The following is a 17202-nucleotide window of genomic DNA, read 5'->3' as shown; positions in this document are numbered from 1 at the left end:
AACTATTTCAAAAGACAATTCAAAGGACAAAGACAAAATATAGGGAGGTAGACAGGTTGACAACATCTGTTCTTATCGGTTCAGCATCTGCAGTGCATGTTAGGGTTTGTAATATCCACCCATGGAACCCGGCTGGGATTAAACAGAAAATCAAAAATAATCTCACGGGCCGGATATAATTGTGCTATGGACCAATTTGCATATTTCGCCCTCTGGTGACGTCACTGAAACACAATAGGCATCGCTGCTGCTGACAGTGAGAGCAGGGATTACTGGACTGATGACACGGGACGGTGTGCATCTTATTCAACTTTTAACCCTTTGGCGCATACGGTCACTACAGTGGACAGCTGTTTAAAAGTCATTTTCTCCTAAATGCAATGGTTTCTATGGTGGAATTGCATATCAGCTGTTAGAATGTTCTCTGCTGCTCCCCTCCATTGAGGTTTATGCAGAGAGTCAGTTCTTGTTGCTGAAAACATATTAATATTAGTATCATGACATGGTAAGACCAGTCCTGCATCCTTAAAGAAGTATGGAGACTCACAAAAGTGTTCATGCCCTAAGAAGAGTAAAAACACATAAGAAAAAAATCTGGACTCAGGCTTTCATAATTCATGCATCAAAGAGTTAAATATTATCAGTCATATCAGTCTTGAGAGATGAGATGACGTTTGACTGCCCGTCACGTGATGTAATCTGAGCTTGAGTCTTGAGACTTTCCAAAATATCATGATCAGTCAACAAGCAGTTGTGTTGCCTGATTTATTATTCAGATTATTCTTTAATCCCCTGGACATTGTTCGTGATATCCTCAGGACAGTTTGCAAAAAGGTGACTTCCCCAGTTTTGCATACAGAGCTGAAAAGCTCCAGTCTCTGTCTGTGGGCAGTTTGTCTCATCTACTGTTGCCATAAGATACAGCATTCACTCATGAAAATCATGGATAGCTTAACCTCAATGATTTAACCCCTTAATTATCAATTAATTATTAAGTACTATCACCCAATTCCAACGGCCAATTTCCAATAAAAAAAGGAATATCTTGTAAGTTTAAATACATACATATATACATACATATACATACATATGTGAAGGAGGGCATGCATGCTTAGTCAACCTTTCCAGTATATATGTGACATTAGAAAAAGATACAACAAATGGAAGGGTGATGCTCTATGAATTGCAGTGTGAATATCTAGCTAAACAGAGATCCATGATTCACTGTGGGCAATTTGATTTTTTTTTTTTTTTTTAACTTTTGAGAAGATTTGCAAACCATCATTCAAGTCAAAAATCTGACTCAGCACTTTTAGCTAAAATTTTATTTCCATGAAATGAATATGTGCAATAATGTAAGGCTATCCTTGTTCTTCTAAAATATGAAAAAAAAAGATGATTCAATCATTCAATCAGTTCTGTTTATTTCTTTTAGCAGATCAGTTCAGTCAAATCGGCAAAATCTATAATCAATGCATCGATCCAACCAATGAATGGATCATTACACCATTACACCCCAACTATAAGCTCAATATTTGCACTACAGGTGATCTGCTGTTTAAATGAGGCGGGCTTGCTCGTGTGCTGCGACGCTGCTTTCCCATACATTTCTACATTCAGACAAACAGGCTTGTGGAGGATCGGGGTGGTGGCTCTGTCCTCGCTCTACGGTTTCAGCGCTGCGGCTGATACTACTGCTGCTGCAGGAGGGAGGCTGACTGCTGCTCACCCTTACATAACCACATGTACGAATTCACCCAGAGAGAGGTGGGGGGTGGGGGGGCGAGGCGGTGGGGGAGGTGGCTTCGGAGGGGGGAGCGACTGAGGCAGAGAGAGATAGAAAAAAGACCCTAGGGGGAGGAAGAGCGAGAAACAGAGACAAATGGAGGATTGGGGGAAGAGCAAAAGAGAGAGAGAGAGAGAGAAAGAGAGGGGGAACAAGACATAGAGAAAGTGAAGGAGGGTCGTGCAGAGAGGGAAGGAGGTGAAGAGAGAGAGAATGAGGCGATTCTGTCCACCGCCTAATTTCTGCGTTTTTACATATGTGTGTGTGTGTGAGAGGCAGTGAGAAAGACACACGGAGACAGAGGGAGTCTTCAGAGTGTGAACAATCCAAAATGAATGATGGCTTTCATCCTCCAGCCGAAAACACTCCTCCTCTGCTGTTTCAGCGGGAACCGGCGGTGTAAATGTAAATGGCAGCCGAGAGCGTCCGTGGATTGCGTCACTGCCGTCCGCCTGTCCCTGCCTGAAATCGATTCAAGCCGTCTTCCCGTCTGCAAAGTGGATTCTTCCCACAAAAAAACCCCCCCAAAAAACAAAAAACGAATATGTTTTGCACCGCTCTCCGCACCATGCCCTGATCTGCTCAACCCTGATGCGGTTAATAACACACGGAGACGCAGGCCTGTCATTGCACTGAGCATTTCAGGAGCCCTCCAGTCAACAAACAGCGAGCGAACAGCCTGGGCAATCTCCTCATACCACTAGCTTAGGGCTTGGACACATCTGACTATGAACAAAGACGCGGAAAATGAGACGATTCAAATGCAGGGTGGCAGCAGCCTGGAGATTAGAGAAGCGAGATTAGAGGCTTGTAGGGGAGCTGGATCGAATCCCTCGACTGGCTGGGAAAACCTGGGCGGGGTAAGCCAATGAGGAACGCTCTCGCCTCCGTCAGCGACAGCCACCGAGGTGCTCTTCAGTGAAAAACGCTCGATTCCCAACTGAGGCGGTGGAGCTGCCCAGCGGATCGCGGGTTCGAAAGTGAACTGAGGCGATGATGAAAATCCTTCAACCCTGCGAGTCCCACTGCCGGATTCATTCATTCATTACAAACGCACGCTGCATGGCCGAGCTTTGATCAAACCCGGAGAATTTTATTTGAAATTCCAGTGGAGACCGCCAAGTTTCCAAAAATACTAAATATGTCCTGCTGAATTACAGGAAGATGCGTATAAAACGATGCACAAGACACGTAGATATTTTCTGTTTGATGTAATGCTGCATATCCTGTGTTTGAATATTTCACTCAATATAAATGTGATGTAGCGTCACTGAGGGGTTGCAAGCAGCAGATACAGAACATAGATACATGTTTGTGTCATCATTGTGCAATACGGACTTTGAAGCTGCTTAAGGGGAAATTTAAGGGAAAATCAGCATTCTCCTGGTTACATTTCTAGATCATCAAAAATTACAATGCTACACTCACACAGGCAGCGGAAATTGCACAGCGGAAAACACTAGAAATTAAGGAAGCAGCAACTCACTTTGAAAATGTTGATTTTAAACAAATGTTGCCTTCATTGTTATGCGGTTTAATAATTCTGATTTTGTCATCCTGCTGAAAAATGCATTTCTGAAGGAATAATTTGCAAATAAACAGAGTGATTTTACTTAAAAACTGCTCCATCAACACATTGCAAGATGGAATACGTGTCATCGCTGCGATCTGACTTATGAGCAGAGAAAAAGATGCTGAAGATCTGCATGCATCTGTATCTGGACGACTCTATTTTTCAGTCGAAATACAGTCATTGGATATTCTGACGGTGGATGGATATATAAATAAGCAACACATCAGCTCTCTGACTGGGAGCTGCTACACAGCGCCACTTCACATTTACACAAAATTAAACTTTTCTACTTGTTTCCGCTTCAGCTTCCAGCTCCATTTGACATAAATGAACAACCGTCAGTTACAACGTCAAAATCCCGGCTTGCGTGAGAAAATGGCGAGGAGCGCAGAAGTCAGAGGTGTTAGTGCCTGCCCGATACTCCTGTGACCAGACACTACATGACAACAGGTGGTCGGAGAAGAAAAACAGAGTAAGATCAGGATGAAAGATGGCATGCATGGACACCTTTGCACACAACTGTGAACCTGCAGTATTTTTTACTGGATGCAACCTTGATGTTGTCCTAGACATCAATAAAAGAGCTATTCACCAAAGTAAGAAATAAATAGCTAAAAATTGAATTTTTTTTGCCTCAAACCGACTAGCAGGTCAGGCATCATCACATTGTTGACGTGCAAAACAGGAACTGTAACAATAAATAAATGTGGCAGACAAGATTTCCCCCTTTTATTTCACTTTTTCACTTTTTTCTTGCTTTCTATGAGGGTAAAGCTGTTTTGTGTGTTGTAAAGTTTGGGACAGTAAACACCAATTTAGGGCTCTGACTAACCTTGAAGTTGAGCTTGAGCTACATAGACGTTAAACTACCATGGTAAACGTATAGATTCATGTCCATCCATTCAGCCTAACATGTTGAGAGCCATAAGACAGACGGGTAACATCACTGGTGTCTGCCTCAGTCCAGTTTCTGAGGACACTAAAATCTGTGGAAACAATCTGCAGCTCGTACACAAACTCTCTCACACTCACACACACACACACAACCACATGCACATACAGTACAAAGACGCACGTGCACAGATATTTCAAACAGTTGTCATGGTGATGCGCAGCAGGGGAGCAAGAAACACTCGGTGACAGTCGAGGCAAAATCAGTCCAAAATGAATGACAGCCTCCGTCCTCCACGTGAAAATAGGCTACTACTATTTCAGTGGCCACGGGTGGGGTGGGGGCTGGTGGTGTGGGGGGGGTGCAGCGGATGGCAGAGCGCCAGTGGATTGTGTCATCTCTGCCAGGCTTCGTCCCACTGTACATGGCCCCCCCCCCCCGCAAGTGGGAACCAAACCCCTGACCTGGGCATTGTTAGTGCCACGCTCTAACTACTGAGCCACACAGGAGCCCGATCGAAGTCCAAGTACAGCGTCGAGCCCCAGACCGCCTGCTTCAGCCAAAAACTGGAGGTTTCTTCAGCGACATCGAGTGCCAGCAGATTACAACATGTCTTACTTAACTATCTGTGTATTGGATGCTGGTTAAATAAAGGGATAATTATTCATGCTGACAACCAAGGCCAGCTATGTGCAGTAAGTGGTGATGGCGAGCTATGTGCATACTTTGTAATGTTTATTATTTTGTATTTTGTTTTTTTAAAATAATAACAATAATAATAAAATGTGAATTACAGTGGTCCCTCGTTTATCGCGGGAGTTACGTTCTAAAAATAACCCGCAATAGGCGAAATCCGCGAAGTAGTCAGCTTTATTTTTTACAATTATTCTAGATGTTTTAAGGTTGTAAAACCCCTCACTACACACTTTATACACTTTTCTCAGACAGGCATTAACATTTTCTCACTTTTCTCTCTTGTTTAAACACTCTCAAAGTTCAAACCTTTGTAGAAAAATAAGTCCAGTATTATAGAATGAACGCATTCGGTACTGTACAGGAGACACGGCACGGAGGAGATTGATTGACAATGGTCTACAGTCCCTTAGCCAATCAGGACGCAGAACACAATGCGCTGTAAAAAAAAAAAAAAGAAAAAGAAAAGCATGCAAAATTGCACTAAAAAAAATCTGCGAAACTGCGAGGCCGCGAAAGGTGAACCGCGTTATAGCGAGGGACCACTGCATAATTGTCAATGCGACCTATATGTGGAGATTATGACAGCAAAAACTGAGTTTGAAAATGAGGTCAAATTGCACGGTCTACACCTGATTAATGGGGAAAAAAAATGCACCTCTTGCAACAACAGCATACTTTTATAGACAATTATTGCTGGTGAGTGATTCAGGTCGAGTCAGAATGGGGTGTGAAGTCAATTAAAGTCGCAAACTCAAGACTGAGAGAGCTTCGTTGAGCTTCGACCGTACACACCTGCTGTGTGGACAGAGGAAAAACAAGCCACCCATTCACCTTTACCGTGTGCCTCTCCCTCTTTAAACTTGTGCAGAACACCAGCTCACTCTTTTGCCTCTTTCTTGGCGTCTTGAATGGCAAGGACCCTCAAACAGACACACATTACAGAAGTAAAAACAATTTCCTGTGGCCTTTGATCAAGCTGGGGGAGGTACTGCGGATTAAATACAGTCGGTTTATTTGTGTAAGCATTAGCGCTCGTATGTTTGTCTGATTTGATATTTGATATCTCAGGCGACACCATCATAATACGTCCCACCACTGTGTTCCAGCATTTTCCTAAATTACACTGCTTGACAGAAGGGGAGTGTTGAAATGACTGGTTACAACAAGACACAGATGATTGATTGGCCCAGAGGGAGACGGGATGACATGTGCACACCGCCTTGTTTTACTGAGGACCCCCTGGAAAGCCTTTGTGGACCTCTGGAAAACCCCGGACCTCATTTTGAAAACCACCGCCCTAGACCGGCTCATAGAACCAGAAATAACAGGCTACTGCGGGTCATTATTTACTGTCAGGTATGACCTCGTAAGTATACACTACTCACAAAAAGTTAGGGATATTCGGCTTTCGGGTGAAATTTCAGGATGAACCTAAAATGCATTATAACCTTTACAGGTGAACTTAATGTGACCTTCTGTAAACTTTTGAATGCACATGTCCAACTGTTCAATGTTTCAGTACTTTTTGCACAAGTTGCTGTTCTCTAACAAGGAGTTTAACGGCAAAATTCACATCAGGTGTTTGATCCATGAATCAACCAATAAATTTCCTGGTTCAATTAGAATTGGCATTTAAACAGTCCTCCTCATCATGCTGTTCACATCTTGACATCCTGTACTGTTCTTTTTCCTTGTATTGCCTTTGTATATTGTTTCTATTGTTTTTTATTGCATTTTTATTTTCTTAGCATCACCTTTTTATACTGATTATATATATTTATATTTATATTATTTTATTGCTGTCTATTGTATTTTAATTTCTTTGAATCGCATTTGTATATTGTTTTATTAGCTTTGAGCATTTGTATTTTTAACTTGTAAAGCACTTTGTGAGTTCTCTCTGTGAAAAGCGCTATATAAATAAATTTTACTTACTTACTTACTTTGTGAATGGTACAGTGACAAGCCCATACTACCTGAATAACATCATTAATCCAGTCATTGTGCCCCTGCATGAACAACACAGGCCTAATTTCATCTTCATGGACGACAATGCTCCAGCTCATCGAGGTCGTATCATTAGGGAACGGCTGCTGGAGACTGGGGTACCTCAAATGGAGTGGCCTGCACTTTCTCAGACCTGAATCCCATAGAAAACCTATGGGATCAGCTGAGTCGCCGTGTAGAGGCTCGGAGCTCTGTACCCCAGAACCTCAATGTCCTGAGGGCCGCCCTTCAAGAAGAGTGGGATGCCATGCCTCAGCAGACAATAAGTCGACTTGTGAACAGCATGAGACGTCGTTGTCAAGCTGTAATTGTTGCTCAAGGGCACATGACAAGTTATTGAGACATTGACATTTTTTGTTGTGGTATATCCACCACTATTGTTGGCTTTTGTTTCAAGAAATTGTTTGAGATGAGGAAATCACCAGTGTATGCTTCTACTTAAATGCCCTACTTTCATGATATCACTGTAGCGTGAACTTTTTACATTTTCCATAAATTTCACCCAAAAGCCAAATATCCCTAACTTTTTTGTGAGTAGTGTAGTTTATTTCAAAGAGTAAACCAAGTCCTTAAAGGCATATGCCACAAAAAAAAAAAAAAAAAAAAAACATTATGTATTTTATATTGTTTATTCACCTCAAATTGTCTCGGAGGTCCAACGAAAAAGTTTAATTTGCATGTCTGACGGAGAAGGAAGGCTCCAAAAAACGGCTGCCGCGTCTGTCACAATTGAGATTATTGGCATCTTCATAAAACAGCGGCACAACAAGAAGATGAAAATGTTCCCTTTCCAATCGTGAAACTCTTCCTGCAGTGTAATCAGTTCATTCAGTTAGTGCAGTGACTCAGTGCACTGACGGAAGCGTCACTGGAGCCAGTGAGTGATCAGGGCTGCTGGCAGATGAACAAGGTGGAGGCAGGTCTTCGGTTTGGTGAGCATACACAGGTGCCTGCTTGTGTGTGAGATTTATTTAGCAATTTTTTTTTTTTTTTTTTTTTTTTTTGGCTAAAGTGCTTTGGTGTGGGATGAACTGAACATACAAATGGAGAGTCAAGACTTGATTAAGCTGTGCAAAGAGTTTGAGGATTTGAAGCGAATGTTTTCATAGACTTTTCACTGCTGTTTGTTGAAGCTCCCAATCAAAAGCAAAATGCCGACAGAAACGGCTACAGTTTTTGAACGTTTGTTCTCTCTGAGGCACGCGATTGAAACTTTGTTTTGTTGGGCGTTCAAGACTCCTCGGGGTGAGTAAATGATCCAAAATGTATTGTTCTGGGGTGAAATATTCCTTTAAGCACACTTTTCTGAACTGATTAAGTTCATTTTGTCTTCTATTGTGATATGTAAGTGTTTTCTTCTATTCTGACCAAACAAAAACAACAAAAATCCCTGACAAGCCCCTGGACCCAAAAAAAAAAAAAAAAAAAAAAGTGAAGCTCTGTTGTATTATTGATCAAACCACATGGGCTCAAAACTTTTAGAAAGTTTCTGAAGAACTCGCCTCATTCTACTTTGGGATCCATGCACATTTTGAGTGGATGTGACACCAACTTTGGTATCAACCCCCCCTCCCCCACCCCTCCATCTAACAGCCACAAGCTGTCAGACAAGGCAGGCCTCAGTGGAGATGGACAGAAAGATGGATGGAAAGCAAGAGGGATGGATGAAAGGAGGAGAGGGAGAGGTGTGACCCACATAGCGGAGCCTGAAGTATTTATAGAAGAAAGTGTCCTAATTGGCAAGCCGCTGGGAGAGCGACAGCACTACACTCGCACCCTCCTCCTCCTCCTCCTTCACCTCCTCAACCTCCTCTTCGTCCTTCTCCTCCCCTTTTCCAACCCCCCTCCTCCACCTCTGCCACCTCAAAATATCCGTCTTTCGGATCCTATTCACTCCTCCCTCCTCTCCGTACAACTTTTTCCACTCCTGTTCCATGTCACCGACCTCTTCCTATAACCCCCCCCTTTCCTCTTTCACCTCTAACACCGTTCTCCTGCTCCTCCTCTACCTCCTCCTCTTTGCCTCTTTGGCCTGGCTGCTTCCAAACCAGCATATTTTTTGTATTTCATTGCCTCTGTAAGAAAGCTGCCTTTCTTAGACCTGTTTTAGTGGGTGGCGGGGGGCAGGGCATCTTCAGGGGGAAATAAAAAATCGACAGTAGATGCCAAATAGAAGTGGTGTACATCCTCTGAAAGGTGGGAACCTAAATATTAATTTGATGCAGCTCAGCACTGTGTGTCAAAGTATTATAGTCATAAATCTGTACTCTGTAATAAAGGGTTAGTACTACTACTACTGTAATAAACATTGTGTTTTGCTTAGGCGCCTATTTATTTGTTTTTATTTATTTACAGCGGGTTAAAACATTAGGAACGGAGCCTATGATAGCCATCGCCATGCTCAGTTATGCATCATAAGTTGCTGCAGAAATATTTGGGTCGGTACCATTTGCTACACAGATTTGGTGCAAAATTTAACTAATTTTGACCACTTGAGAATTGATAAAAATGGTCAAAAATCCCCCATTAGGACACAAAGACACAACAGAGAAATTCATGCTGTGATTTGCTGTCGAAATCTTCTGAGATTTCTGTTAAAATTGCATTTTTGCGGTGATTGCATTGCAAGCATTCAGCACTGGAAACTACTCAGAAACTCCCCCTTTATTGACAATTTATCTAAAAAAACCATGCATCTTCTGAAAGTCTTAGGTTTTTAGTTTGTGGTTGTAAAGTTTCATGAGGCTGTGATTATCAAAGAGGTGACGTTAATTTAATTTCCATATTTCATATTTCATATTTCTATTTTTTATATATTCCTTGTTTATAGTGTATATATTGCTTGCTGCTATTTATCATCTGTTTATACTGTAAATTTGCACATTGCCCACATCTATGCACATTGTATACATCTATGCACCCGTTTTTTTGCACATTGGGTACTTAGATCTCTGGTGTCATCTTTTATTCTTTATGTTTTATTTATCTAATCTTGTAATCTGTGGATACTGTTGAACACTGTTGAATTTCCTTCGGGATGAATAAAGTATCTATCTATCTATCTATCTATCTATCTATCTATAAATAAACACACACAGTCATGAAAGACTGAAATGTGAAAAAAAAAACAGATATCATCACTTTAACATTTATTCTATTAATGAAACTTTACTGACCAACAGGTTGCAGTTTATAGAAGTTTCAATCTTTTTCTTATATGAATCATGAATGATTTGTTTCAAAGCGTTTCACATCAGTTCAGGCCAAAGTGATCAGAGTGACTCGTTCTGCTTATTTCTCTTAACAGACCACTTCAGTTAATTGGCAGAATCAATGATCGATGCATCAATGCAGTGAATGAATCATTGCAATCCCAATGAAAACCCATTCAAAATCTATCGCAAACAAAACAGAAGGCTGCTCCTGTGCCTTTTTGGGGAATTATACTACAAAGTTTTCATCTCAGAGTGATAAAGTGACATAACAGGTAGAGTTTTAGAAAATGAGCTCTCAATAAGTGGAGAGGTAAAATCACAACATCCCAGAAAAGTGGGTCAATCATGTTGAAGCAATAGGATCGCGTTGGTTTAAAGAGCAGGAGACACACGCCTTTAACTTCCCCAGGTGCAGGCCGACCGGGCTGAATGCGCTCAAACACACAGAAAAGTGGCTGCCCATCCGTGGCTCTGATGCACAGATTTATTTGGACATCAGAAAATCTTTTAAACCAACATTTCATCAGTCCATGCTGGCAGCTGAAGCGCTGGCTTAAAAGATTAAATAATAAATCTATGCAACAGAGCTACGAGCATACAACTACTTGATAAAGGAAGCATTGGTTTAAAAGATTTTTTTGCGGTCCAAGTATTTATGTATCAAAGTGCTGGCTTCTCCTCGCTCGAGACGGTTCTACGGGGGAACATTTTGATGCGAGAGCGAGATTTGGACGCGAATACAGGTCAGGTGGCGAAAGAAAACAGCGGCGGAACGAGGAGGGGAAGTGATCAGGAGGGCAGACGGGAATTGCTGAACGCATGGATGGACATGTGAATGCATTCATGGATTCGTGGACGGACAGATGGAGGGACGGGTAGATGGATGAATGAAGGGACTCACGTAGGAAGTACTCAGCGGCATCTGCCTCGTAGTCAGCATCCTCTGGGAAGTGATCTATCTGCTTACACATGCCTTTAAAGGAACCTGGGTGGCACACGGAGAGAAGGAACAGGAAAGGAAGAGACAGAAAAACAGATGGAGCGAGGTAGAGGAGGAGAGAGAGAGAGAGAGAGAGGGAAAGAGAGAAAGATACTGCGTTAGAAAACAAAAGCAACACAATGCATAATAAATTCAACATCGACAAAACGTTCTGTGGCGCTGGAACAAAAAACGGTTTAAAGCCAAAAAACCTCCTACGCTGTATGTAAAGTACACTGTATGAGTGTGTGTGTGTGTGTGTGTGTGCATTTTCACAAGTCCCACACACTATGTATGGCATTCTTTGCCAAGTCATGTTCAGCCATCATTTTCCTAGGCCTCAGAAGTCACGTCATTTGCATCGCATTTATTAGCATTTTCAAGACATACGGACAGAAAAACAGATAATCAGTGGAGGAAATGAATGTGGTTTTCCTTAATTCCTTCAAAATAACTCATAACATTTGGATGTTCATGTACATTTTTTTTGTAATCCGAACACAAACATAACACTAAAATAAAAAGATAAGCGGTTAGCCATTCATGATGCCGAATTGTGTGCAAGGGGTCCTCTTAAAGACCCCAGGAAATGGACTCTTATTTTCTTGATTTCCTGTTGAAACAGGATATTTGGGCAGGACATGGTGCACGGAAGGATCATTCACAAGTGCAAACCAACAGGATATCTGTTTGGGATAAAAACACAATTTTATTCGAAGGGTCAGGTGGATGAGAGAGGACGTTTAAAGATTTGCGAAGGTTGTACTGGTTGAAATTTTAATTTACACCCACAAGTGCAGAATGAAGTCGCTGTTAAGATCAGAAAGAGATCATGTGAGGTGATTTCATGGAAACTTTTAACACTTTTTGTCTTTTGTTTTGTTTCATCCTTGAACAAAGAGACCACATCAGCCAAAGAAATGAACACGGCGGCTCACTAAAACCGGCATTTTTACAGCGAGCTCGATCCGGCACGGAGCAGCCAGCGACGTTTTCGACGTGTTTCGTTCCGCAAAATAATTTCAGAACCGAGCGGACCCGGTCCCGTTTAAGAGAGAAAACACGCAGACTGAAAACATCCAAGATTGAAACAACAGCATAAATCAAAGAATACGACAGGGATGATTATGTGAAAACCCCGTGGATTTTTATTTTATTTTTTTTCCCCCTCAGAGAAAATGTATTTGATCTGGAATTTAATATTTGGGCAAAGGATTGTAGGAAGACTTCTGAAAAAAAAAAAAGGGGGAGGAGGAGACAGAGAGGAAGGCGAGCAGCACAGATAAAAAGAGAGGAAAACAAGTCAGGGCAATGAGAGTGAAACGGTGAGGAGCCGAGCGAGAGAGAGAGAGAGAGAGAGAAGGGGAAGAAAGAGGAAGACACGACGTTACAAAGAGAGAGAGAGATTTGTCAACAGCTTGAAGGGAGTGTATCACAGGGCAGCGAGGAGAGTGAAAGACAATGAGGCCGAGGAGACGGAGGGAGCGCGGAGTTTAATCTAAAATGCCTCGGCAGAGCGGGAGCGAGCGAGTGGAGGAGTGAGAGGGAAGAGAGAGAAAGAGAGAAAGAGAGAGAGAGAGAGGGAGAGAGAGAGAGGGAACGCGAGCAAAATGCAAATGAAAGAAAGGAAGAAAGGAAAGCTGATAGTGCCGGTCATTAGGAGGGATTGTGTGTGTGTGTGTGTGTGTGTGTGTGCGTGCGCGCGTGTGTGTGTGTTTATAAGTGTGTACGTGTGTGTTTAGCTTAGTTCAGCTCCAGTGGTAATTGTATGCCCTCCCAAACCACTGCAGTTAAATAGGCCCTTGTTAATTGGCGATTGAAGGATGAAAGACCGGTGCCCGGCTTTCAAATGGGCACCGGGTACACGTGCTTCACACACACTTAACATGCAAACACACACCAAAAGGGGCCTGCATTTGCACACACACACACACACACACACACACACACAATGCAGCCCTTTTGTCAAGACGCTGACAGACACATCGCCGCCGCGCCACTTTTGGCTGGCTAACTTCTTGTCATTGTCACATGCAGCGCTGAACGGTGCTGCATATTTCACACTCATCAAATTAGCACAATTCATAGCACAAGCACTTCATTTTTTTTTTTTTTTTTTTTTTGGACACCAGACCGCACAGCAAAAAAGAACCGCTTAAACACAACAGCGCAATAAATAAAAGCATCTCACGGTGAACGCTGTAAGACATCTCGCCGGCTTCGTATTTCCATACCTTTAATGTGGCTCAATCACAGCCACGGCGTACACTCGGGAAACCAAACTGTTTTTTTTGTTTTGTTTTGTTTTTTTTTCATCAGCTACACTTTGATAGATACATTAAAGATATTCCACGATGAAAGGTTCGCCCATCAGAACACTTTCATCACTTCATAATTTAAGGGTGACCTACTGTATTTTGTTGGAGTGAGTTTGAAAAATTCAGCCTCGGCAGAGCGCGGCGATGAGCGACAACATTTTTCTGTTTTGGGGGGAAGCAGCCGCGCAGGAAATCTTTGTTATGGAAATTTGAAAGGATAACTCGCTGTTTTGACTTGTGAGGGATTCATTCGAGCACAGAAATGTTATTGTTAGACTGGTGGACACACAAAGAGCTGCTCGGGGGACGCGATTTGGAGAGCGGAGGCCGCGATGGAGGTCCTCACCTGCTGGAAACATCTGGAAACATTTCTCACCTCACTGATCTACATCGGTATCTCATGAACACGCCTGCTATGTGATCGCTTTGGGCTTGAGATGATGGCTTGTTAGTAATTAGATAATAGAGATGATACTGATTTTGTTATTCATGAAGTCAGCCAGCTTTTTATTCAGCGAGGTCAACTTTACATGTTAACATATCCAATTTGCACAGACAGTTTGGTGACAGCACCTTAGGATTTTTAGTTTAGGTTTGCCAACACTTAAAAACTGGTTAACTAGGTGATGGCCAAAGAACAACTAGTTTGACAAACTAAATAAAAACATAAAGTGTCTTGGTGCTCCTTGGCTGAGATTCTCCGAGTCTGTCTCCGGAGAGATAAAACGCCGTTTTTCCAAAAGACATTTCCTCATGTGGTGTTTTGATGATGGTGCACTGCAAAAACGCAAAATCTTACCAAGATTATTTGTCTTATTTCTAGTCAAAATATCTCATTACACTTAAAATAAGACATGATCACCTCAGAAGTAACTTGTTTTTAGACAATTTTCACTTGTTTCAAGTGAAAATTCACTTGAAACAAGTGAAAATTTGCTTGTTTCATTGGCAAAATTTGCCCGTGGAAAAAGTGAAAATTCACTTGGAAAAAGTGAAAATTCACTTGAAATAAGTGAAAATTAGCTAGAAACAAGAAACAAATTTTGCCAATGAAACAAGCAAATTTTCACTTGTTTCAAGCTAATTTTCACTTGAAACAAGAGAAAATTGTCTAAAAACAAGTTACTTCTGAGGTCATCATGTCTTATTTTAAGTGTAATGAGATATTTTGACTAGAAATAAGACATTTTTGACTTGAAATAAGACAAATAATCTTGGTAAGATTTTGAGTTTTGCAGTGTGGCAGTGAGCGCTGTCTGACACGAGGCTCAGAAATCTCCCGTAGGTGTTCAAATATGTGCACAACTATAGGTACTTATGTTTATACATTTTACTGTAACTGAGAAGCTCTTTGTGTACTTCTCTGAGTATTTTTAGAGCCGGAAATTTTGCTTTTACTTGATTTTTGTACGTCACTACATTTCAAATCACATCCATTACAGACAACACATGATCAATGAGTGATTGTGGAACCTTTCACAATAAAAGCTCAGTCAGCAAAGATGACAAGGGGAATCTGGTTCTTTATTGCTGGTCCTGCTTTTTGTCATTTCCAAATTTCCAATAAAAGTTGCACTAAATGGAATCGAAGATCATTTAGACTCAGCTGTCAAAAAATGTGGAGTAAGTGTGGTAAAAGGAGAATGATATCAGTGATTTGGCCTGCCAGTGAGAACCATGCAGACTCAGCCATCATATTATGTGCTTATTACACATTTGTGAGGGTCCTCACTTTAATCCACCCACAGCAGTTTAGTGTAATGCCCCTTTAACAGAATGTAGTGTATTCTCTCTTCCTTTTCTGGCTGCATGGAAAAGATCACAGCTAACGCAGTCACTGTTTGGAAAAAGGGACTCAGTCACTTTGATTCTGAGTACATTTTCAATGAGCTCCTTTTTACTTTTACTGCAGTAAATTTTTACAGCAGAACTTCTACTTCTACTCAAGTGAAATACAAGCAAACCGACAGTACTTCTGCTTGAGGAGAAATTTGTTGTAGTCTTTCCACCTCTGGCGCCTCGCTGGCATTCAGGCCTGCCCTCACGGTGCACACCACACACAAACCCGCCCTGTTATCATCACCTTTTCCCACGTCTCTGTCGGCCAGCGCTTCTTGTTTTTTTTTTCCACCACTCACTGAAATATGCATTTGTCTTTGTAATGAGGGGTTTATGTGCTGCAGCCCTGCTGCTAAAAAGAACGGTGCTCCATCCCTCCAGGTGAGTCTCAGAGGCTTCCATAACCAGCAGCATTGAAAGGTGTACTGATGGCACTTTATGTTGGGTTGTCCTTTAACCCTTTGGTGCATGGCGGTCACTACACAGCTGTTTAAAAGTCATTTTCTCCTAAATGCAATGGTTTCTATGGTGGAATTGCATATCAGCTGTTAGAGTGCTCTCTGCTGCTCCCCCCCATTGAGGTTTATGCAGAGACTGTCAGTTCTTGTTGCTGAAAACATATTAATACTAGTATCATGACATGGTAATACCAGTCCTGCATCCTTAAAGAAGTATGGAGGCTCACAAAAGTGTTCATGCCCTAAGAAGAGTAAAAACACATAAGAAAAAAATCTGGACTCAGGCTTTCATAATTCATGCATTAAAGGGTTAATTTGTCATCCATCTGTATTTTTTGGGTACATAAGATGCCTCTTCTTATTCCATGTTAGGCAGAAGACAGTATTAGGTTACAGGTCGCATTAACATATAACAATTTTACATGGAAAACAAAAACCATGATTCTATAGCTCACCATATCAACTGTGAATTGTAATGTCATGTTAACACGATGCTAAATGGCAGATTACACATTCGTAATGTAGCTCATTCGGCATTGCTTTTGATAAATAACAACGTTAGGTCTCATGACTGACATTTGCATGAACTGTAAGGCCTTCTGTTGCTATGTTGCACAACCTTTGGCAAAAGCGCCTGTCAGCTTTTTTGTGTTGAATTGCTGGTATATGTTTAAATAATAATTAAAAAAAAGAACAAAAATTTATTTTCACAAGCCGAGCCACTCAAATAAAAGTGATACAAATGAAAGTTGCCCTAAAAACTGAGGTACGAAATGAAATGTGGGGGGAAAAAAAGGAACTGCTATACATGTGAACCTGTAAATTTGGAAATAAATCCGCTTTATCAGACGGTTTAGTTTCAACTATAATATTACTGTACGGAAGTCCTTTCAACCATCTCTCTTCTCTGGCCTGGTTGCAATACATTTGGCCGTTATAAGACATCTAAAATGGTGTCTGCTGTGGTTGCTAGGAGATTTCTGATGCCACTATAAAGTCCCTATAGAGGATGAGAGTGAAACAAAATGAGCATTGACAAAAAAAAAGAAAAAAAAAAAAATAGGATGTTGTATGTTACCATTACCATCCCTCAACTTTAATACCGATTATTGTCTCTGTTGGAGCGCTGTTTGGAGTATTACCATTAATTTACTGTATGCGGCCTGTCTTGTCCACATCAATATCCCACACTGTGTCAAACACATCAATTCACACGCTCGCTGCCAGGCAGAAACTCCGTGATGTTCGCTCTTTTCCTCCATCACTTTACTCTCGCTCTCCCTCTCTTTTTCGCACTCCCTTTTTTCCCTCCAACACATGCCCACCCACGCTGCAGCACAAGCACATGTAATCTGGAATTGCATTTTCTCCCTGTCTCCTACAACCTCTCTCTCTCTCTTTCTTTCTTTCTTTCTCTCCCTTTCTCCCTCCCTTTTTTC

The 17202-nt window shown here is 41.6% G+C and overlaps 1 protein-coding gene across 1 annotated transcript in view; it reads right to left on the bottom strand.

Moving 5' to 3' along the window:
• The window catches only part of cacng2b (calcium channel, voltage-dependent, gamma subunit 2b), an 88597-nt gene that overhangs the window by 16587 nt on the left and 54808 nt on the right, over positions 1-17202 (bottom strand). The window contains exon 2 of the mRNA XM_030056897.1: positions 11071-11154. Within this exon, the coding sequence (XP_029912757.1) occupies positions 11071-11154 (84 nt within the window). The remainder of the gene's footprint in view (positions 1-11070; positions 11155-17202) is intronic.

Source organism: Myripristis murdjan, chromosome 1 (assembly GCF_902150065.1).
Source record: "Myripristis murdjan chromosome 1, fMyrMur1.1, whole genome shotgun sequence".
Classification (NCBI taxonomy): Eukaryota; Metazoa; Chordata; class Actinopteri; order Holocentriformes; family Holocentridae; genus Myripristis; species Myripristis murdjan.
The sequence above is the reverse complement of the archived record's forward strand: the minus strand, read 5'-3'. Positions and strand labels throughout refer to the sequence as shown.